This window comes from Lontra canadensis, unplaced genomic scaffold (assembly GCF_010015895.1).
Source record: "Lontra canadensis isolate GAN:19392208 unplaced genomic scaffold, GSC_riverotter_1.0 scaffold39, whole genome shotgun sequence".
Lineage (NCBI taxonomy): Eukaryota > Metazoa > Chordata > Mammalia > Carnivora > Mustelidae > Lontra > Lontra canadensis.
The window spans coordinates 15471043-15496082 of NW_022631033.1; the positions used below are offsets into that span (position 1 = coordinate 15471043).

The 25040-nt window shown below is 39.1% G+C and overlaps 1 protein-coding gene across 3 annotated transcripts in view; it reads left to right on the forward strand.

Moving 5' to 3' along the window:
- The window catches only part of SNX25 (sorting nexin 25), a 121887-nt gene that overhangs the window by 38458 nt on the left and 58389 nt on the right, over positions 1-25040 (forward strand). For all 3 annotated transcript variants that reach the window (XM_032869905.1, XM_032869906.1, XM_032869907.1), the window contains exons 3-6: positions 89-305; positions 6011-6183; positions 7650-7836; positions 24219-24289. In XM_032869905.1, coding sequence (XP_032725796.1) covers positions 89-305; positions 6011-6183; positions 7650-7836; positions 24219-24289 — 648 coding nt within the window. The remainder of the gene's footprint in view (positions 1-88; positions 306-6010; positions 6184-7649; positions 7837-24218; positions 24290-25040) is intronic.

Consider the following 25040-nt stretch of genomic DNA (forward strand, 5'->3'; position numbering starts at 1 on the left):
GTGGGTTGTCAGCTTCCAGTAGAAATGTGGTCGTGGTATATGCTTCTTTCTTCTAAGTTTTACTCATTGCTTTGTTTATTCCTGGTAGTGTTTGACTACAGTTATAGAGATTACGTTCTGTCCTGGTATGGAAATCTCAGCAGAGATGAGGGACAGCTTTACCATCTGCTCTTGGAAGACTTTTGGGAAATTGCCAGACAGCTGCGTCACAGACTGAGCCACGTGGATGTGGTTAAAGTCGTCTGCAATGATGTTGTGAGGACTTTACTCACTCATTTCTGTGACCTGAAAGCTGCAAATGCCAGGTAACTGTTCTAACATGAACAATCTCCCCCACCTTTTTTCTACATTAAAATATTTTTCGTATACAGAAAGGGGTCAAAGTCAAGATAAAACTCTAGAATTTTCTGCCTCTTGCTGCTGTTTGGCTTGAAGTGTAGATATATTGAGGAAGAACAATTACAGTGTTCTGATAGAGTAAATTTTTTTTTTATAACTCTCTAATAGAAAACCCCTTTATTGACTTCTTTAATTTTGTGAAAAACTTAATGAAATTAATTTTACCAAGCCGGCACTGTCATGAACTTGTTTGTAGAATCATGAGTACCTAGAAGTAGAAAATTTAAATGTGGTGTTTTATATTGTGAAATGTCTATGAGTTAACAATTTTTAGAAAGGTTTAGAATTCATGTTTCCTTCTGTGAGTCCTGTGTTGAGAACTCTGTTGCATCACAATATCCTGAAAACTGACTTTTTAAAGGAACTCAATATTGGAGGGTGTGGGCTATAATTAGAAATGTTTCAATGTGAAAAGTGCAAATAGTTAGGCTCGTTAGTTCTTTGTACTGTTCACGGACACTGACAAGATGTGTACCTATGAAGTGATTCTGCCTTTGGAAGGAAGACTTCAAGGCCATTTCTGTGCTTGTAACAAATCCTTATGTTCAGAGGTTTGCTGGGGGGATCCTAATTGCGTGTGCTACTCCTGAATGAGTGAGAACGCTGAATTACAGCACGTCTAGCTTGCATGTAAAAGTCGTCTTACTGCTGGAGACGAGTAGCCTTCTGCCTGTTTGGATGTGGGCGTAGTAGGAGGGGGCTGCTTAATTTAATGTGGCCTATTCGCACCGATACTGTTCTACCTCTACTTTCAGGGGAGAGATAGGGTATCTGAAAAATACACACAAGGATGAGTAAACATTGGCGTCCTTATCGGGCAGGTGGTATCTCCTATTCTCTGCTGAGAAGCCTGTTGGGCCCCATGCTGTTGCTCAGTGGGGCCTAGTTGCTAAATGTCCTTGAGCAGCAGCAGCTCCATGTTCTGGCTGTACTGCCTCTTTCCATGAATCGTGCTTTCTCCCAAAGTCTGTGTCACACAGGCTTACGAGATCCAAATGTGCAGAGCCATCATGGGCCCAATATTTTTCAATTTGCTGCCCCCAGCATTTTGCATTTTTAAGAAATTGTGACCCATAGTAAGAAATACATTTTATACCGTGACCCAGTTTCATAAAACAATATTATTACCTGTGATAACTGATACTTTTGTGTTAAAATCTTTTTAAAAATGATGTTTGAGATGAACTGGATTTTAATTTATTCCTTGTGGGTCACAATCCATGATTTGAAAAAAAGTACTGTAGTGTAGTGGTTCTCAGATTTTTTTTTTTTTTTTGGTCTTGGGATCCCCTATACTCTTAAAGTTATTGAAAACCTAAATGCATTTTTTTTAAAAGATCTTATTTTTAAGTAATCTTTACATCCAATGTAGGGCTCAAACTCACAATCCCAAGATCAAGAGTCACATGTTCTTCTGACCCAGCCATGCACTCTCAAAAACACCTTGTTTATGTGGATTCTATCTCATGGGGTGCTGGGACCAGCTTGTACTGGTTTGCAAGAGCTGATTGTGCACATCCCTTCCCTACTTTGAGATCAGGGATATTACCTTGCTAGCTTGTCATTAGCCATGGTGGGAGTACTTACACTGTGCAATGGACGAATGCTACAAGTCAGAGATAATTTTCCCCCTGGGGGAGCTGGTGGTTAAACATACGCCACCTCACCTCTTGCTATACTATCGGTGTTCACCATGTCAGCTATTAAAACCAAGACTTTTTCCCCCAAGGTTTTATTTATTTGAGAGAGAGAGAGAGCATGAGAGGAGAGTGGTCAGAGGGAGAAGCAGACTCTCTGCCGAGCAGCAAACCCTATGTGGGTCTCAATCCTGGGACTCCAGGATCATGACCTGAGCCAAAGGAGTTGCTTAACCAACTGAGCCACCCAGGCGCCCCAAAACTAAGACATTTTTAAAGTGCACAAATACACAGTTCTCTTGCCATTAGGCAGTAGACTCGTGGTGTTAGCACACATTAGGTAGCCTCTGGAAACTCCACTGTGTTTGTAAGAACAGGGTGAAAAAGACAGATGACATTTTATATTACACAGCGGGGTCCTCAGACCACCCTTTGAAAATTGCTGTTGGTGGAGAAAGCAGCTCCCAGCAAGTATGTGAACTAACAAGGAAAGTGAGAGAATGAGGACTCTAGGGTTATACCCCTGGCATCTCAAGAGCTTCAGCCACTCTTTTGAAGTGTTCAGCAACCCCTAGGAGCTCCTGCTGGTTTGCTGTAGTATCTGTTGTGTAAAGTGCTTCTGACTTCTGCCTGCCAGATGCCGTCCAAGAGTTGTTGGAACTCAGGGGATGCTCATTTTAAAGTACTGAAATGATGTCTCAGTGAAGGACAGGATTTTAAATCCATGTTTTATTCCAGTGAGAAGATGGATAGATTTAGGTTTAGGAGAAAAGCAAGTGGTTAGAGAAATTTTGTATTTTTATGATGATCTAATTTGAACATGAACATATATTTTTCATGGAGACATTTACCAGCTTCTGAAATTACTGCTTTTGTGACTAATATAAAGATATTATGGGTAAAGCATCACAGTAATAGAAACAGAGAATTGATTCCATTTTAGAAATGCCTTCCCTCTGGGCTTCTAGTTTTCTTATGCCGACAGTAGATTTATTTTGCTGATATCTGGGCTATGCCTAGAAGCTCTAGTTGATAATTCTAATTAAAGAAAAGAAAACCTTACCACTGTACTCTGGGATTATAGATATTTGAAGAAGTGCCAGTAGGCTACTGGTGTTTTGCATATAGATGATTATGCCCTAGAAGTGAACCCTAGAGAACTAATATCTGATTATGCATTATCTTCTACAAATCACATAATGAGACTGGTAGACAATGTGTCTAGGTTTGATGACTGTGTCTGCACTTGCCTGCCCCAGGTAAATAGTGTCCTCATCCTAGAAATCTCCACTGGTGTGCAGATATCTGTTGGCTGCAAAATGACTTTGGCAGCCTGGGAAGCACCCAATTGAATTGGCCACTGTCAGACAAGACAATAATAAATTGCATTAATAAAAGCAATACATACGCTGGTTGACTGTTAGGCAGTTGTGTGGGGGCAGCTTTTCAGTCAGCTTGTGTTTATTCCCAGGCCGACATTCTGTTGCCGCTTTAAGCCCAGTCCAGATCACATTTAAGTCTTGCCTCTGCTTCCTCTTCCTTTGTCCCATCTGTCTTGTTCCAGCATGTTTCAGGAAAATCTAAAACTGATTATTTTTAAGCTGTTTAATCAGCAGCATCTTTAATTTCACAGTCTCCTTACAGTCCCTTTGTGTTTGATTTACTCGTCAAGCACAGTCATTCTGTTTGAGGGGAAAGTGTTTTTTAATCATATATTCTGTCTTTATCTCTGAATTTTTCACCCTTTTTCTCTTTGCAATCTTTGATTCTGGGGTAGCATAGAGTCTGGACTTGAGAGTCAGACAGAATAGGAGAGTTAGTTCTACTGTTTATTACCTCTGATTTGGACTATTTGCATAACCACTCAGATCCTCAATGTTCTCATCTATGAAATGCTGTTCATGATGCCTGCTTCTCAGCATAGGTGGGAAGATTAAGTCTTGTTGTACATGCGAATTTTCCAAAAGGTGAATGTCCTTTTGCTCGCTCAAGGAGGGAGAGCCCAGATGCAAGTAGTAGGAATTAGAGTAAACAAATGATCCGTCCACACTGGCAGAAGGAGGCTGCTGCCTGGACGCAGGCACATGGACACATCATGACCCAGAAGCAGCCACGTGCCTAGGGATCTTTTCCTTGGTTCTGAAGCAGTACTTGATGCTTCCATGAACTGGAAGGCATCATAGGAATATCTGGCTTGGAGTGAGCAGAGGGATTCCAGGGAAGCACTGGCTTCTCCTTTTTCCTCAGATGGACCTCATTTTTTTGACCAGATATCTGGCCTTTTATGCTCACTCAGAAAGTTTTTCCCTAACTCAGTTCTAGGAGGGAGATGAACTTGTAGAAGTCTGTTGGCTAGGCTCCTTTGATCTGCTTTCCACTGGAACAGAGAAGGGGTTGCGTATACTTTGAGAGGGATTTGATATTATAGAAAGAAGCTTCTGTCATTCGTTTTTTGGGGCCAGATTTCCCCAATAATTGTCAACTGAATACATATTTTAGAGTAAAGTTTTATCCTTTAAAGTGCTTGACGAGACAAGAGCATCTAGATCTTACTATGTTAAAAGATCATCTCTAACTGGCAGCATAGCTAGAATTTCAAATAATTGAAGATGCCACTTTAAATTTACTTTACTTGAGCCCTAATGACCTCAACTCATGTCCCCCAAATCAAGATTCCTGTTCTACCAATGGAGCCAGCCAGGCACCCCGAAGATGCCGTTTTAAAAAAGTCAGCTATGATCAGTATATATGTAAAGGGTTATTCTTAAAATCTGTTTATTTTGTTGGCTTTTCACATTAGTATTGAATTTTTCTTGGTTGTCTTAGAAGGCAAAGAGGAAATCTTCCTTTTTTGGAGGATTAGTCTTCTATGGAAGACTAGTCTTCATTCTCCAGTGCAGAAAGAAATTGTGGTCAGCATTCTGGAGGTGCTTGTCGTAAAAGGCACCAAGTTGCATTTGTTTCATTGCTGTGCAGCACTAGCACTCCTGCTCTACGTAGTGTCAGTACTTCCTCAGGATTGGCCCCTAGTTACTATAACAAGTCCATAAATGTTCCCTCTTATCTGGAAGGTGTTAGAAAAATGAACGTCCCTGTCTTTCTTGAACTACTACTATCAAGGTACTGTGGGAAAAGGAGGTATAGAAGGTTCTGCTTTCTACTCCTCTTCACTCAAGATCTCCAAATTAATGGTCCTGGGATAAGGATAGGGTCAGTGCTGGTAGGGAAGCCTCTGACCATAGTTGGCAAGACTATTTAGAAAATACTTGGGAACCACACAGAAGGCAATTTGCCATCAATTTATGTAGCACCAGGTAAGTCATAGACCTTCTCTTCAGTAGAAAACCCATAGCATTTTTATCCCGTGATTACCTAGTCAGGAAAGCTGACTAGTGACCCTGGTAATATTTTCTTAGATTTTTTTTTTTTGAATAATGAAGCAATAGATCACATTTAAGAAGATGTCTAGAAGACTTAAAAATAGTCCAGTTAAAGAAACACACATAGGGGCGCCTGAGTGGCTTAGTGGGTTAAAGCCTCTACTTTCAGCTCAGGTCATGATCTCAGGGTCTTTGGATTGAGCCCCGCATCAGGCTTTCTGCTCAGCGGGTAGCCTGCTTCCTCCTCTCTCTGCCTGCCTTTCTGCCTACTTGTGATCTCTGTCAAATAAATAAATAAAATAAAATCTTAAAAAAAAACCACATAATTTTCTGGATTGTTGCTGTGATTTGGGAGTTCTATGTAATTGTTGATGCTACTTAAGGTTTGAAATCCTGAGAGAGCATGCATTAGCATTTTTCTAAATTAGTCTGTGATTGAGAAAATTCTTAGCTATTGACATTTTTGAGGAGTGGACACAATTATTAAAACTGATGTATTGTCCATTTGAGATATTTTATACTTAATGATACATAACTGAATTGTTTTCAGAACTTTCTTTCCTTCCTCTTCCCCTCTTCATCAATTTCTTTTAGACTTGAAGAACAACCGAGGCCTTTTGTGTTACATACATGCTTGAGGAACTCCTATGATGAAGTGAAATTCCTACAGATGTGTTCTCGGGTTCTGGTGTTCTGTCTTCTTCCTTCAAAAGATGTCCAGTCTCTCAGCTTACGTATAATGCTTGCAGAAATACTCACAACAAAAGGTAGACTTGTAAATAATTCATATTACTAATGTGATGATTATGCAAACAATTGTTCCATACTAATGTGATAACACTTTACCTATGCGGCCCTTATATATCATGGGATGCATGGGAGCTAAGATATTTTCAGATTTTCAAACGTGAAGTGTTATTCAAAGACGGCTTTATTTGGCCATCCACAATAGACAAGTTTTTTATGTAACATGTTGCCAAATGCATAGTCCATTCTGTTGTTTATTTTGACACAGGATAATTAGTCCTTATATTCTTCACAGGCAAGCATCCATTTGGGATAACTTTTGAATTATCTAGGTCAATAATATATACATCAATGAAAGAATATCTGTACTCAAACTCTAGTGTGCATTTACTTAGAATACTTTTAAGATAGAAGATTCATTGACAATGCCTATATGTAATTTTGTGAACTTGGAATAAATAAAAAAGGAACTGTACCACAATATAATGTAATTACTAAAGGAATTTTAATGAGGAAGGTGCTTGGCCAGAATATGAAAATGGAAGAAAATATGACCTAAGAGAAATTTCTCTTACCTCAAAATCCCAAATAACATTGCATTTGATATGCGTTGATTGATTGTCTCATTTATTATCTGTGGTCACTAGTGGATACCAAACATAGAAAAAAGGGAGTTTTTGTTTTGTTTTTTGTTTTTTTTTTTTTGTTTTTTGGCTTCATGACTCAGATCAGCAGCTGAGCTGAGCTCAAGAGCTGGTTGCCTAACCAGTTGAGCCACCCAGGTGCCCCAGAAAAGGGACCCCCCTTTTTTAAAAAAGATTATTTATTTATTTTAGAAAAAGAGAGTATGTGTGAGCAAGTGTGTGTGCAAGTGGTGGGGGCAGGTTGGGGGGAGAATCAGAAGGAGAAGAAGAGAGTCCTCAAGCTGGTTCGACACTGGGCTTGATCCCAGGACCCTGAGATCATGACCTGAGCTGAAATCAAGATTCTGATACTTAACCAACTGAGCCCCCCAGATACCATGAAAAGGGAACTTCTTAACCTAAAGTTAGTAGGATGAGTTTGTAGTTGTTATCATTGACTTTTTAACAACTTCTTTCCTGAGGCCTGCTTTTATCAGTTGTGAGAATGTTCACTTTCATTTGGCAGACAAAACACATGAGCCTTATTAAACTAACTAACTAAATAAATAAAAGGAAAAAATCAGTGTACTTAATTTTGATATCATTGTTAGGAACTTTGGTTGCAAATGACACTCTTTCATTAAACTTAACTCATTTTTTAAAACAACTACTTGATTGTAGCCATAGTTGGTAGCATACCCAGAGGGAGCTGTGTGTGCACACAGATTTTTGAATATTTGAATTGTTTGTCCCCATTTGGGTAGTTTAAAAACATTTACAAGAAGTGGTTTCAGTTCTGTAAATGAAAAACAGTTCCTTCAAAGAAACATACCTTTTCCAGTGTTGCTTTCTTCTTCCCACAGTCTTGAAGCCAGTAGTGGATTTACTTAGTAATCCAGATTACATTAACCAGATGCTACTTGCCCAGCTGGAGCGCAGAGAACAGATGAATGAACATCACAAGAGAGCCTACACCTATGCTCCTTCTTATGAAGAGTTCATCAAGCTTATTAATAGCAACTCTGATGTTGAGTTCTTGAAGCAGCTAAGGTATTTGATCTTTAATTATAGCATGACAGTAGCTACTTATTATCATCCTCTGCCTAGTTAGGTACCAAAAAAATGTGGTTGTCAGGGAGGCAGAAATAAAGGAAGTCCATAAATCTTACTACTCAGTGACAACTAAATTTATCCAGCTTCTCCTTTAGCAGAGGAATTAGTTTTTTTTTTCCCCCAAGTATCCTGTTTTTCAAGTAATTAGGTTATAATAGATTGCAAGCTGTTTAGTTGTAAGAGTAACTACTTAGCTGCTCAGAAATTTACTTAGAAAAAATGGGGAAGGAGATGATGTGTTTTTAAAATTACATAATGGAATATTGCATTGATTTTAATTTTTCTTAGAAAATGCAGGCCCAGGTTTGGGAATCATGGGTTCTTGACTAAATATTTTGAGGAAACACATTTGAAATATACCCTGGGAGTCTCTTTGATAGGGGCATTGAATCTTCCTTGTTGTACTTGAGATATCTTAGGGGTGAGTGTGTCTGTTTTTGTATATTTATTTTTTATTGCCATAGTATATGCATAAACACTATGATTATATAGCAATATATAATTTGTAGCTTTTCTAGGCTTCTGTTTCTGTAGTTCTTCTGTTTTAGTGTCCCCAAACATAATACATGGGGAAGAAAGGCAACTCCAGTATGTCCGTTTTGTCTCTGATAAGTAATTTTGATGAATCATAGATGGAAAATAAAATATTAGCTGAAATAGTCTTTGAACTCTTCAAGGATTTTAGATTTGGGTCACCATTAAGGTGAGTTGTGCTGCTTAGTCTTCTAATCTGAATAATACACTCTTATAAGAGGTGTACGTTTATAGAGGGTACCATGTTCTTGTACACTGTGTCCTGTATTAATCTAGGTCCTGCAAATGTATAGTGATGGCTTCAGTTGTATGATTGTGTTTACAGATCATTTAATTCTTAAAGGATGTAATCTCTGGAGATTTGTTTATGCTTTTCTTTCCATGCATAGTCTTGAAAAGCTATGTGGTACTCATTTATTAGAGATTTATAATCATTTCTGTCTGAAACTAGAAATTCATTTTTGATTATTGTGACCCTTGAGCTAATAAAGAAGGCAAGGGTGAATATTCCAGATTTGTTATCTGGAGTATACAGGTTATACACACTTGAAGGTCATCCTTATCATGACTTTCTTTGAAATTTAAAAGGAGTTTAAAGTGTCATTCTATGGAACGTGAAAGAGCTCACAAGGACAGGACACCCTTGTTGCCTCCTCTTTTCCTTAAAACTGCCAACATACACACACACCAAGTGCTGGTTCTAGAGATGCTGTACAAACCGATACTCAGTTTTGCTCTACCTGGGTGCTGCTTTACCCTTTGTTCCCGGATACACTGCCCGTGGTGTGACCAAGGTTACCCTCTGTGAAATTATAGTTTTCTCTTAATGCATTGTTTGTGAACGGATACTGTTCACAACAGTAGTATCTGTTATATACAGTATAACTGTGTAACTCTATAATAGTATATAACTGTATAACAGATAGCAGGATAACTGTTATCAATATACTGTGGATAGATTGTGGAGGCCTTGCCTTCCTAAGGACTTTTCCCTGTTAGGCAGTCTTTCAGAATACAGTTAGAAGTGGATCACTGGGTAACTTCAAGGATCTAGGATCAATAGTGGCAGATAGTTAACTGAATCAGTACTCATTCTACTTCCAGACTTATGAGTGAATGTTCTGTTTTGTGTATCAACAAAAGATCCCAGCGCTGCACATATGTTGACGCAGACAGTGGTATAACAAAAAGGTACCAAAATACTATTTTGTGATCAGAAGGCATTATTTTGAGGCATACTACAGTTCTGTAGTATGAGATGAATGAATCTTGATTAGAATGAATGGTTTATCTTTTTCAAAATGCACTAGTCAGAGGCTCAGGACTATTCAAAATGCTATAGATATTTTAATTTTGGCAGTTGGTCATGTAGTAGGTAAAGAAGAAACTCGGTAAGAATTGACCTTTAGAAACAAAAGCCCCAGGATGACTGGACAACCTGCTTTTGTCACAGTAGGGCCATTTTGGATTGCCTTCACCTGAGTGGCCAAAGATGAACACTAGGAGTCCTGATGTGACATTTTCCCCTTTAAAACACGGTGAAAATAAAAAATGGTCTGAACCCTTAAGTCTTTCTGTAAGATCACTTCATCTTGTCATAAATAGGGCAACACTGAAGTCTAACACGTTGGGTGTCCTGAGAAGCAGGCGCTCTGTTGAGCATGGAAAGGCTAAGGGGCAGTAGTATCTTCAGACTGGGCAACCATTACCTCTAATTCCAGATTATTTTTGTCATTTTAAGAAGAAACCCTGTACCCATTAGCAGTCACTCCCCATTCTTTCTCTACCCAGCCCTTGGCAACCACTAATCGACTTTCTGTCTCTGTGGATTTGTCCATTATGGACATTTCATATAAATGGAATCATGTAACATGTGGCCTTTTGTGTCTGGCTTATATTCAGCATAATATTTTCAAGGGTCTTCCATGTTGTGGTATGTAGCAATATTTCATTTCTTTTTTTGGCTGAATAATATTCCATTGTATGAATACACCATATTTTGTTTATTCTTTTGTCAGCCAATGGATAATTGGGTTGTTTGCATTTTTAAGAATGCCTTTTGAGTTTTCTTTCTTTTTTTTTTTTTTTAAATTTTCTTTAAGACAGAGAGAGAGCATGAGTGGGGGAGAGGAGCAGAGGGAGAGGAAGAGTGAGAAGCAGACTCTCCACTGACTAGGGAGCCTGACATGGGGCTTGGTCCCAGGACCCCGAGATCCTGACCTGACTGAAGGCAGGTTCTTAATCAACTGAGCCACCCAGGCACCCCCATTTTGACTTTCAGTTGAACATCTTCAGTAGTATTATCAGAAGGTTCCTAATCTCTTCCTGCCACCCATCCCATGTATATTCCTGTTGCATATGTTCCTGTTCTCTTTCCTGTCTTGTCTTTTACTTCTGGCTTTTGTTTCCAGCAGTGTTCATAGAACCCATGGGGAGGACACTTGGAGGTACTTTGAGGATTAGATTATCAAACTCTTAAAGTGCCCACTCTGTTAGAAAACAATACATTTTCAGATTTAATTAAGTTGATATAATGACTGAGTGCAACTGCAATGACCTATTTTTCTGACCTCTCTCCCTTTGTAGACCTTCAGTTTCTCATGTACATTTTGGGAAATATGTTGATGACTTCCTTTGAAGGGCTGCAAATTTCTCTTACAACAAGGAGTCGTATATGTTAGTCAGCATCTGCTATGGAATCATGGTAATCCTGAAGAGCATACAGTCCCCTCAAAGCTTGGCAAAGAACCTTGGGAGAGAATACTGTGAAGGCCATTTTTCTCAGTGGTAGCTGTTCACATCCAGAGTTACTTTCTGAATACTCTTGTAAATACCGCATTACCTCTCCCCAACCTGTGACTATGAGACAGTTACTTGGCCTTTGCTGTAGATAAAATTCCAGGCAGTTCTGTTTGCTATAGTACTGGTATATCTTTTATCCAGGGGACAGTGTCCTTACTCATTGTATCTTAGGGTAATCTGAGGGCTAACCTTTCTTCTCTGCTTCTTGCCCGGATTGAACTAGAAAGACTACCAGGAACAACTCTGCCGTGGTAGAGGTTGATCTTTTTGCTCAAAAAAGGTGATGCTGCATAAGTTATCTGATTACTGGTTATTGTTTATCTGATAGAAAAATTGCTCTCTACATAAGGAATAACATGGAAGACATTAGGAGAAGGAAAGGAAAAGTGAATTGGGGTAGATTGGAGGGGGAGACAAACCATGAGAGACTGTGGACTCTGAGAAACTGACTGAGGGTTTTGGAAGGGAGGGGGTGAGGGGATGGGTGAGCCTGGTGGTAGGTATTGAGGAGGACACGTATTGCAGGGAGCACTGGGTGTGGTGCATAAACAATGAATCTTGGAACACTGAAAAAATAAAGAAAAATTGCTCTCTCTTCAATGGTCAGCCTGCTTACAGGCAAAATTGCTTTTTGTCAGACTTCTGTCTAAGACATCGATGAAGCTTATCAGCCACCTCATACTAATGGAGCAGTTTCTTCCATCATAGTCTGAACTATTTTGTTTTTCTTGTACAATTAGAGTGCTCTGCTGTCTGGCTTTATTAGCATTTTAGGTCGCTATCTTCATGTTGTTCTCAGTAAGATTTTAAGATAGGCCGCCTAGGGCAGGGAATGTGTGTTATTTAGACTAAGCAGTTGATGAAACCACCCACTTTTATTTCATATATATTTGGGAGATAGGTGCCTATTTTCTGAAAGAAATAAAGTCATTAAACTCTGCTGGGTTGGAATGCATTAAAAACAAACAACCAAACCAAAGAAACCTTGAAGGTCATATTTGTAGTTCTGTGATAGTTTGTTTTTTTCTGAGTCAGCATGAGCTGCTTTGGCAATACGATTCTGGAGCTAGAAAGTCTCCCTCCGAGTACACTAAACCGGTGGTTTTTGACCTTGACTATATATTAGAATCACCCAGGCTTTTAAAAAAATTATGGCCGGATATCTCACTGTCCTTTGTAGCTACTTCCTTTTTCTTCTTTTCTGGGATCCAAGGTGTCGAAGTGAGGATGTGGTGGTGGGACTGGTATAACATTTTGAATTTTCCAGCATCTTCTCGTGGAAGTCATCCACTCTGCTAATGAGACAGGAGCCAGAAATCTAAATGTCCTGTTCATGCAAGGTATTAAAGGACAACTGAACAGATTCCCACCACCCGTGTGGGTGGTGGGGTGATGACCACCCTCAAGGAAGGCAAACCAGAGGTCAGAGCAAAGGGGCATCCGTTAGTAAGACCCGACAATTACAGCCACACTGGAGAAAGCGCTGTGTGTTCCTTTATTTTGAAGAGAAAGAGGGTGTGGGAATAAACATTAAAGCGGAAATGCAAGGTGTGGAGATTCCTCAAGAAATTAAAAATAGAGCTTCTCTATGACCCTGCAATTGCACTACTGGGTATTTACCACAAAGATACAGATGTAGTGAAAAGAAGGGCCATCTGTACTCCAATGTTTATAGCAGCAATGGCCACGGTCGCCAAACTGTGGAAAGAACCAAGATGCCCTTCAACGGACGAATGGAGAAGGAAGATGTGGTCCGTATACACTATGGAGTATTATGCCTCCATCAGAAAGGATGAATACCCAACTTTTGTAGCAACAGGGATGGGACTGGAAAAGATTATGCTGAGTGAAACAAGTCAAGCAAAGAGAGTCAATTATCATATGGTTTCACTTATTTGTGGAGCCTAACAAATAGCATGGAGGACAAGGGGAGTTAGAGAGGAGAAGGGAGTTGGGGGAAATTGGAAGGGGAGGTGAACCATGAGAGACTATGGACTCTGAAAAACAATCTGAGGGTTTTGAAGGGGCGGGGGGTGGGAGGTTGGGGGAACCAGGTGGTGGGTATTGGAGAGGGCACGGATTGCATGGAGCACTGGGTGTGGTGCAAAAACAAGGAATACTGTTATGCTGAAAAAAAAAATTATTAAAAAAAAAAAAATAAATAAAAGAAAGGTTCTGCCCTTACAGAATCTCCTAGAGGGAGCATGCAGATCATGGCCCAGGAATACCCCCTGTTGCCTACATTGTGTAATTCCTCAGTGTGTTTGCACAAAGTGCTCTATGAAAGCGATTTTGCTCCTCCATGAGAAATGTACTTGCCTCCACTTCACCCCCAGGGATTTTTACATGATTGGCCTAGGGTAGAACCTGGGCATCAGTGGTTTTTAAACGCCCCCCAGGTACAACTGGAATTGAGAATATCTTTTAAATGGGATATTCTTTCACTTGCTACCAATCTCAAGTCTCGGCTAGGTGTCCTATAATTGTTATATTCTAAGTCTTTGAAAACTGTTTATCACTGTTTGTGAGGATGGTTACTATTGAGGAGAATATTGATTAATCTAGACACCTCATTCTCCTACCCTGTTTATCGTAATGAATAAAGGGCATCTTATCACCGGTGATCCTGAGACACGTATTTAACCCCAGGTTTCTCAGCCTTTGCAAAAGTGCCATTTGGGCCCAGATAATTCTTTGTTGTGGGGGTGGTTCTATTTATTGTGGAATATTAACATCACTAGCCTCCCCCACTGGATGCCAGTACCAACCCTGTCGTTGTGACAACCAGAAACATCCCCCAGACATTGCCAGATGTCCTCTGGAGGACAAAATTGCCCCTGATTAAAATCTATTGCTTGAGTCCCATGAAAAGATTGGAGATACTTACATTAGGATTAGATTGAGATGAGGAGGCTAGAAAACTCACAGAATAATGATTACTTGCCAAAGTACAAGGGCTTTTTCTTTCTTCTATAAAAGAAGTCTGGAACAGGCATTTGAAGACTGGTAGGAGGCCTCTACCCTCCTCGGGGACCCAGGCTCCTTCCGGCTCACTGCTCTGCCATCCTAGGGATATTCCAGAGTCCTCAGAGTTCAGGGTGTAGTCTAGACTGCCATTCATCAGATCCTAAATCCAGGACGCACAAATGAAGGGAAGAAAAGAAGGTGGCAAAGATCATTCATTGGCTGTCTTTTAAAGAACTTCCTAGAAGCTACTACATGACATTTCTGCTTATATTTTTTCTGTCAGATATAATTTTTCTGGGAAGACTTAGGTTCAGTTAAAAATGAGAGTTCTGTTACTAAGGAAAAAAGAAACATAGACACAGAATGGGCACATAGTCGTTTTTGCTCCGGTGCTACCTTTTGTATACTTATAGCAAGGCAGGATAGCGCTACTTCCACACAGACATTGGACAAATACTACTTTCCTGGACTGGACACTTGCCAAAGTTAAAGAGATGCCAAGCAAATGCCCAAGAAGAGGAAACTTCTTTGTTTTCAAGCTACCATATGTTGAATATCTAATATGCATTAAGTAAAGTTCTTACCATATGATTGTTGTAACAACTATATGAATTAAGTATTACTATTCTCATTATGTAGTTGAGAAAGGTAAAGTGACTTGCCCTGGATCGCTTAGCTAATAAGGAACAGCTGGGATTTGAACTCAGCTCTGTCTGACTTGAAATCCCACATGAGAAGGTGGGTAACCAGTTAGCCAGGTGGGGAGAAAAGAGGATCGACACACGACCCCAACCTTGTGGAATTTCCTGCAAGTGTGGTGACCAGTCTGTACTGTCTAGGGGACTTTGCAGGCACTAATCCTTGCATGGAGATGAGTACCGCCAGAAGTCCCATCATTTGTTAGTGAAACAGGGATGGGCTGCCAGAGAAACAAGTCATAACAAAGAAAATTGGGGCAACCTGTCAGTGCTGTAATTTCATCTGCTGCCAGTCCAGTCTTTATTAGATTTTTTTAGTTCTGCATTTGTTTATTTCTGACCCCTTGCTTAAAGAGTGACATGGAGAATCTAAAAGTAGTAGAGAGGAAATTCTAATAATGAATACAAGGTTGAAAATTAAAAAGACTTAGTATTATTTCTCTTGGAGAAATGAAGGAAACTTTTTTTATCGAGTGTGTACTGAGATCAATGTGTTTTCTGTTTTACTAGGATAAAGCAAGAGGGAATGGCCATAATGAATAGGTTAATTTAAGGGGTCATAATGAACAGTGGAATGGGTTACTGAGGAAGTTTGCTAAGTAGCTTTTCTTCAGATATTAAGGGGATGGATTTCATCTCTGAATTTCAGAGATGCGTTTCAGAGGTACATTTGCACATGAAGATTAATACACTAAAAATATTAAAATTCCTAAAATTGCATGCTTCTGTGTAGGAGAATTTAAATTATTTGAATGTTTGGTGCTTCGACCAGTGATTCTGAAGCGATATTATGAATCATGAGCACTAAAGTTGAATTACGTTATAGAGGAACATGGAAAAAGAAATCGAGCATACCCTTCAGACAAATTGCTACACCATGTCAGAAATCAGTAAGCACGTATAAACTGAGGGAAAGGTTAACGTGGGTGGGCGAGGAGATGAGAAATGATGAAGTGTAAAACAAAGAGATGCCTGGCAAATTTTTATGAAAAGAATAAATGAATATAAATTTAGTTAAAAAAAAACACATTAAAATGCAAGGCTGCTTATTGAAAACATTCAAAAACATCTTTCAGTTTTATAAAAAGTCAAAGTACATTGACTTCAGAATTTAATTCCTTCTGTTGATGTCTGAGAAATAGCAGAGGGCACAGAGGTGGGAGTTAAACATAGGGGAGAAAACAAGATATCTTCATTTAGGAGGAAAGATAAGTATTGACAGCATGGAAAATTTGATCTAAAAAGGGGAAATTTGGGGATAAAGAAGCTTATGATCTCTCTGAAATTAAAGAATTCATGATGAGCTTATAATTAGAAAACACAGGCACTGTGAAGAAGGTGTATCTATCTTATGAATCACCGAATTACCATGAGGACCATGAGTCCATTTACATAAATCACTCAGCCCAGGATCTGCATATTCCAAATTGTTAGCTACCACTATTGTCGTTGTTACAATCTCAGGCCCAGGATTGCAAGTAGATTTAATTTCATCGTGTGCACTGATCAATTACCTGTGGCCCACTAGAGTGCAGCATTTTATTTGGGGGTTTGAGGAGGCCCAATAAATAATGCTCCTCTCTCCAGCCTAAGTCTGAACCATGTTAGGGCTAAGGAATAAGCCAAATGAAGGCCCAAAACTTTGCTCTTATTACTGATAGATGATGGAGAATGTAGTTTATATGTGCAAACAGTGACTCTCTAAAACTGAGTCTCAGAATCAGACATTCTTTCCCACCTGGCTTGGTCCCTGATTCTCCCTCCCTCCCCATCTTTCTGACAGGTGCAGAGTCCACATGCTGGCTGGCCTTGGAGGCAGAGAACACATGCTCTGAAGAGGAGGAGAACAGAAGGGCTGTGCTTCACATGCCCAGTTCCTCCTCCTCTGTGGTCAGATGAAAGACCTCTTCCTTCTCTAGGGCTTAGAGGAGAGGATGAGAGAGAGCTGGAGAGAGGCCGGGGATGGAGCCCCTGATACTCTGAACAAAACATCAAAAGGAGGAGGTGGGATGGATGGGTAGTGCTCTTTTCTTTAAAACAAAACAAAAGTGCTGGTGCTGGCTCTCTCCTCTGTAGAGAATTTTATGATTCACTAGGTTCTCTGAAGGAATGGCAGTGAAGAGTATAAAAGGGGTGTGCTGGTAATTTTTAAAAACTGGCTTTTGGGGGGAGGGGTCAGAAACCCCGACTTGTAGCATTTGCTGGTTTCTGTGGTGTTAATACTAAGCTTTCAGGATGACCTCACTGAGTAGGAAGTTGGAAAGAGACTGGCTGCAGCACACCTTCTCATACGTAGTGTCTCCACTGAGCTGATACAGTAGACGTGAATAGCCGGGAACATAGATAATCGCAAAATACAATTATTAGGAAATGATGAGTTTTAAGTATTTTCACCTTTTAAGAAGTACGATTTAATCGCAAGTTTGTTTCACTTTAGTAATGGTAGGTTTTAATTCCTGAGATGTTAACAGGCAGCTCACACACGCCAACACAGGCCTTGTGAGATAGCTCCGGCACGTTGCTGAGTAGTGGCCATGCACGCTCTGTCTTTTGATGACCCTGCACTGGACAGAAATGCAGTTCTTCTTGAGGTAGATGAGGGTTAATAACACAAAAATTAACCTATACCAACCAGTCCAGATCTAACATAGACTCTACCCACAGACATGGGCTCGAGTCAGGCCTGAATTTTTGCAGACTTGGCTTGCGCTTGGCTTCCTTTCTTATAGGCAGTGTGGCCTTGGCAAGTCATGTATACTCTGAGCCTCAGTTTTAACTGTGAAATGGAGAAAGGAGTTCCTATTTCATGGGACTGTTGTGATACTTAAATGAGATTAATGCATCAGCACAGTTCTGAGGACAGACCTGCTAGGCTCCCAATAAAGAGCTAAAAATATAACCGTGAGCAGGAGAAGGCAACAGAATTCTCAGATCCTAACTTGAATAGGCTTAATGGAGGAGATGAGGCAATACAATCTCTCATGTCAGAAAAACTTCAAAGTGTAGAAGAAAGTCATTAGGACATTTTCAGTACAGAACATAAAACTAGGCAACTAAAGATGATATTCAGTAAGCATTCTGAATGAAAATGCTTCAGGCAAGAATTGAGAATGGAATATAACAGCAGTGGTGCTATACATTGGTCTATAAATAGTTTATGGTGATATTAATAGCTGATATAAAAAATATGAGAAGCACTAGTCGAAATGAGGTACAGGTAGCAGAGAGAAAAATTTTAGCATCCTTGAGGTTAACTGAAGGACATCAGCTAGTTGCTTTTGTAACATGTAATTTCCATAGACTTCTGGGAACTAGAAAATGAATATATGGTAACATGTTATTTTAGGAAATTTAAAAATACAAACCAGATGAAGAAAAATAAGCCACATTGCAAACACATGACAATACTTGATATTTTCCAGGTTATTTTCTGTGTGTGTGTGTGTGTGTGTGTGTGTATATATATATATATATATATATATATATATATAACATGAATTGTGTACGTGTGTTTACATAAATTCTGGATACATCAGGCTGCTCTGGGCCAGAATTTTTTAACTGATGTGACTCAAATATAGTGTATTGGTGTATGGAGATAAAGGTTTCCTCAGCCCTCCAGGTTGTTGGGTAGGGTCTGGGATGGCTGATGACCTTGGCGTTCTATTCAAATATTATCATTTGCTATGTGTGCCACAAATGGAAAAAGCTTAGGAAGCATACCCTAGTCTTTCTGTTGGAATCAGCTGCCTTCTACACACTAGAAAAATGGGAAACCGGTTTAAAAGTGCCATTAGAGGCAAGAGCCTTTGACTGCTCTGAGTCCTGACTGAAAATACTTCCCCAGTTTGTGCTACAGCTCCCTGGCACTTCCTGCTTAATACCATTAAACACACCCCATGAGAAGAAAGCTCTGAACCTTGTTGTTCTTTTCAGACATAAAAACTAAAATGAGAGACTTTACTTGGTTCATGATATTGATGAAGATTAAAAATTTGACACCCAGGGTTGGCAAGGCTATAGGAAGACAGACGACCTCATGTCCTACTGGGAGGAGTATGAATTATTGCCTTTCTGCAGCACAGTTTTATAATGCAGAAAGCAGGTCACAAAATGTGCATTCTTTCTGATACAGTTACTATTCATAAGAACTTTTTTTTAATTTTTTTATAAGAACTTATTTTAAGGAAAAATCATGAATGTGTGATAAAGATTTTTCCAAGAAAGTTTCTTGCAGTTTTATGTGAAATAGAGAAAAGCTTGAAATAACGGAATGCCTAACAGTTAGGGCTTAGGGAAAAAAAGTGTCGACACATCTGTACAGTGGACTGCCACTTAACAATGGTGTTGCATCAGAGTATATAACAATATTGGCAGATGGTATATTTTGAAAAGGCTCTAGGGCCTTTTATAGCATAAATTCAGTCTTACAAAACAAAACAAAAAAAATTGTTTGAAGAGAAGTCTGTAAATACTTACCAAATGTTAATTGTGATTGACTTTGAATGTCATGCTTTGTATATTTTCCCATTTTCTTCAATGAATGTATGTTACTTTAGAGAAAGTAAAAATGGGTTCAGCATGAGGAGGTAAAATCTGCCCAGCCATTTATCAGGTTGGAATAACAGATTCCAGCTACAAAATTAACAGGAAACAGTATTTTTTTTCCCAGGTATACATAGCAGCTAGAAAGTGTCATAATGATAACCTCCTTTGAATGACTACTGCTTTCTTATGCAGTGAGAAACTTTGCTCTCTAAAATCTTAGATTTTGCCATTTGAAATTACTTTGGTAAGAGTGACACATCTTATTCTTGCCTGGAGGGTTTCAGCCACTTTGATACAGAGAAGCACCCTCGTTTATAAGTCAGGTGTAGAGCTACAGATAAAGGGTTTTCTGGGCTAACCATTCCATGTTTATTATAACTTTATAGTCTTCAGGAGAGTGAGATTCTGGATCTGTGTGAAATGACGATTTACACGGCTCTGCTTTGAACCTGTCAACATGCTGCTTCATTTAAAATTTCATCTACACTCTGTACTTCCCCAGAATCCCATAGAAGCTATCTTTCCCTTGGTTTGAGGAGACACCCATGTTTCTTCATGCTTACTGAAATGAGTCAATAAACCTGATTGTGTTGGACTTCAGTGACCTTGGTGGCCTTAAATTGACTAGGCTGAGGTACTTTTATGATAAGGAAAAAAGTAAGGCTACTTTAAAAATTCTTATATATATTTTACAAACACGCACATACATCATCTCCTTAAATACTGCATATCTAAAGGGTCAACCAACAGTGGTGTTAAGGGACAAAAATAATAGTTAATATTTATTAAACTCTCACTGTGGCTTGGGCACTATTCCAAATATTTTAAAGGTGTTATCTCATTTAATCTTCTTGGCAATCCTATGAGGAAAAATACTGTTACTCTTCTTTTTACAAAAAAGTACTACTCTCTTTTCTCTTGAGTTTTAGAAAGCTTAAATAATTTTTTTAGGGTGACACAGTAAGTGTTGGAAGCAGGATTTGAACACAGGGCACCTGGTGTCAGAGCTAGTATGCTTAACTACTCTGCTATATTTACCTTGGAAACAGCTTTAGTGTAGCCCTCTGAAATCACCATGTCTTTATTTCTTTTCAAATGTTGTAACCGAAGTCCTTCTAAATGAAAATATTATCCCTAGGCTAGCACAAAGTAACCTGTAACAACCTTGAAAACATTATTTTTAAGTTTTAAATTTTTAAAAAACATGTTTATGTATATGGTATTCTAATTTATGTCATTGCGAATTTTATTTTATTTATATATTTTTTAGAGAGAGAGAAAGTGTGTGTGTGGTGGAGGAAGGGCAGAGGGAGAGAGCAAATCTTAAGCAGACTCTGCACTGAGCATAGACCCAGACATGGTGCTTGATCTTATGACCTTGAGATCATGGCCTGAGCCAAAATCAAGAGCTGGGACGTCTAACCGACTGAGCCCCCCAGGCACCCCTGTAATTGCTACTTTTAGTATAAAACCTATTTTAAATCATCCACCATATTGTAGACACCTGAGACTAGGATTTATTCAGCTTTTGACTCTACTAAGACATTCCAGCATATGCACATCCAAGACAGCTCTAAAATAGTAATTTTAAAAAAATGTGTAAGATGTGTGTAATGAAATGAGGAGACTAATGTGTGTGTGTGTGTGTGTGTGTGTGTGTATAAATAACTTAGAAGTTAATTCTAATAGAATTCCAAAGTTGTTCTGAACAATTGACAGTAAAAGGCAATAAATGTATATATTTCTAAGGGGATTATTTTGAAAACCAATTTTGTGGCATTTCAGGTGAGTTTGAGATGGTGGGAAGACTTCAAAAATACAAACGTGCTCTGAGTCTTTATTAATGTAGCTGAGTGTTCAAAGCCAAAGAGAGTTGAGGTGGTAACTCAGCTAAGAGGTGGCTGTCTTCATGTGACCATTTTCTTGTCCCTGGGATAAGAGATACTGGGGGTGAGATCTCACCGTAGCTGGAAAAGAGCCAAATTCTTGTCAATATTAGAGTTTACATTGGAAAAATACATATTACACTTGTGCAATTGTGATCAAGAGGATGTTCACAAATATCAGTCCTTCAGATTCTTGAACCAGACTCAGCACCAGCAAGGCCATGTGCTCCTCTGGTGAAGAAAGCTGAGTGAGTGCTTCTATCCCCAGGGAGCTGGCTCCTGGAGGACTAGGAGGCCTGTGCCATCAAGGATAGCCACCAGCATTTGGATGTACAGCTGACCGCTGAAAAACATAGGGTTGGGATGCTAATCCCTCGTGCAGTCAGAAGTCCACATATAAATTTGAACTCCCCTAACACTTTACTACTAATAGCCTACTATTGACTGGCAGCCTTACCAATAGCATATACAGTCAATCAACATGTTTTATATGTGATATGTATCATGTACTATTTTCTCATAATAAGCTAGAGAAAAGAAAATGTTAAGAAAATCATAAGGAAAAGAAAATACATTTATATTACTGTACTGTATCAAAAAAATCTGCATATACGTGGGCCCACATAATTCAAACCTATGTTGGTCAAGGGTCAACTGTATGTTGTGAGCTTTTATTGAGAATGAAAGTCACTCACTTCCCACATCGTCTTTGGTATCAAGTGAAGATGAATTTTACAAATTCAATAATCATCTTCAAATGTCTGTTACGTGCAAAGCACTGTGAGAAGGGTTTGGTATACATAAAGATGAGTTGGTTGTGGGTCCTTGGATTTATTCCCCTGCTGTCAAGGTGTTAGTAGTCCAGCATAGGAGACCAATGTGGGTATAAATTGCTAAACTGGAAGTAAGATATTAAGATCAGAAGTGGAGGGCAAATTGCTAAAGAAATGGGTAGGAGCAAATACTTTGTTCTGTAGAAGAGAGAACCCTGAGAGAAGAATGCTCTGAACTGCTATTTAGGAACAGATAGGATTTCAGCAGATAAGGGAGAGAGGTTGTGTGCAAAACGGAGAAGAAACAGAGCAAAGGCTGGTGGTCAGGAAAGAGCGGAGTATGTGCTGGAGTATTGCATGCAGTCTGGTTTGGCAGGAAAATGGTATCCAGGAGGGATATAGAAGGCAGTGAGCCTGCAAAGATTATCTGGCATTGGCCATGCTTGTATCCTTGAAAAGGCCTGAGACAAGATAAACATTAAACCATATTGAATTTTAGGGGCACCTGGGTGGGTCAGTGGTTTAAAGCCTCTGCCTTCTGCTCAGGTCATGATCCCAGAGTCCTGTGATCGAGTCCCGCATCGGGCTCTCTGCTCAGCGGGGAGCCTGCTTCCTCCTCTCTCTCTCTGCCTGCCTCTCTGCCTACTTGTGATCTGTCTGTCAAATAAATAAATAAAAATCTTTAAAAAAAAAACCCACCATATTGAATTTTAGAGTAGCGGGAAAGTGGTCAAGAGCATGAACTTTAGAATCAGCAGCCCCAGGTTATCATTTTGGCTCTAGTACTTAAAAGCAATGAGACCTGGTATAGATTTCTTAGTCCACCTGAACAACTTCTTCCTCTGTGGTGTGGGGATAATTGCAATACTTATTCTGAGGATTAAATGAGAGAGAGTATCTAGACAGGTACTTGGTATTGAGTGAGAGGACTCTGTGTTAATGTTAGCTGATATTTCATAATAATTTTATGCACTCATTTAAGAAATTTAACTCTTCACTCAAATAGCGTGCGTTTCTTCAGTACCATTGATGACTCATTTGTTCCAGAGGATGATTCACCAAGAATATAAGAAGAACAGATTGTTCAGAATATTATTTGTACCTGTTTAGTTTTACAGGTGTTGTATATTAATGTAACTTCTTGCCTTAGTTTGGGCTGGTATAACAAAAATATCACAGTCTGGTTGGCTTAAACAATGGACATTTATTTCACACATTTCTAGAGGCTGAGAAGTCCAAGATCAAGGGGTTGAACATTGAGCCTCCTTCTCACTGTGACATCACAAAATGGGAAGGGCTTTCTGGGGTCTATTTTTTTTTTTTAAGATTTAATTTTTATTTATTAAGATCTTATTTAAGGTTTGAGAGAGAGAGAGTACACAAACCAGTGGGAGAGGCAGAGGGAGAAGCTGACTGATTTCCCACTGAGCAGGGAGCACAATGGGAGGCTTGATCCTAGGACCCTGAGATCATGACCTGAGCTGAAGGCAGACACTTAACTGACTGAGCCATCCAGGCACCCCTCTAGGGTCTGTTTTATAAAGGCATTCCTCTCATTTGTGAGGGCACCACCCACAAGGGCTAATCACCTTCCGAAGATCCCAGGTCCAAATACCATCACATTGGGAATTAAGCTGCAATGTATGAATTTTGGGGGAATAAAACATTCAGTCTATAATATTCGCTAATATTTACTGAGTGCCTGTCATATGTTTAGTGTCAAGCTAGGATCTGTAGGAGAATACAAGACACAATCCCTCTCTTCAAGAGGCTCATGATTTAGTTGGTGAGAAAAAAAAATAGCATATTTTTCTTATAGACAAAGCCACAGTTTTATCTTATGCTCAGGAGTGTTATTTCTTGGAGAAGTGTTAGTCCTGAAAGGACCGGACATACCATTTCTTAAGAGCACAACACTCCTTGTGGAAATGGGACTCTTTAAAACAGCAATATAAAATAGTAGATGAATAGGAACTATTTTTTTAGAGTTTATTTTTGCGCACGTGAGAGCCCTGTGTTTTGATTAGTACAAAATAAGTCTAAAAGTTATCTCTGAAAACAGTATTTTCTAAATATTCGATCTTTTCTTTTTCTCTCTTTTTAAATATCAGGTATCAAATTGTAGTAGAAATAATCCAAGCAACTACAATTAGCAGCTTTCCCCAGCTGAAGAGGCACAAGGGTAAGAACCAGTTTGTTTTCTTCAGTTATATATTCTAAAAGTTTTCGGTCTACCCCAGACTTTTCTTTTGTCAGAATGTTGACAAGTATGAGCATTCTTCTGGCTTATATTTAGGTATTTTCAATTTATTAAAATAATAGTATATCAGCAGCATTAGAGAAAGTAAATATAACTTCATGGTAACAAAAACCCCTGTTTGTATTTCTATGTTTCTTTGAACTTTATTCATCTGTCATCATAATTTTTCAAAGACTGAAATCATTGGTTATAGAGTGCTTCTGTTTTTAAAGTAAGCATAATTTTACAGTTTTTTCTCATTAAAATTTAATCTTAATATTCATGAATATTTCTAACTTGAAACATAATGGTAGTTATTTAAATGACTCCAGTGAGTTTATGTTTCATAATTTCCTTAATCTTTTCCTTTAGTTAAGATTTGTATTGTAAATAGCTTCTCTCCTCCTTCTACATTAAAAAAAAAAAAGTTATTTGTTTTCCCATTTGTTTCTTTTCAGATGAGATTTTCACCCCAGCATGATAGGAATAATTAAGGTATAAAGCTGGCTCTCAACTCCCTTAAAGTTAGCCTGGGGCTAGTGTATCCACTGTCATATATGAAGTTGAAGGTCATGTCATTATTTAGAGTGCAGATCTTGATTCGTGGCTGAGAGGCAGCAAACACCCCTGACTTTGTAGGCTGGCCTTTCCATGAAAATCTGCAGGCCCACTCAAGTCCCATCAGGGAGCAGAG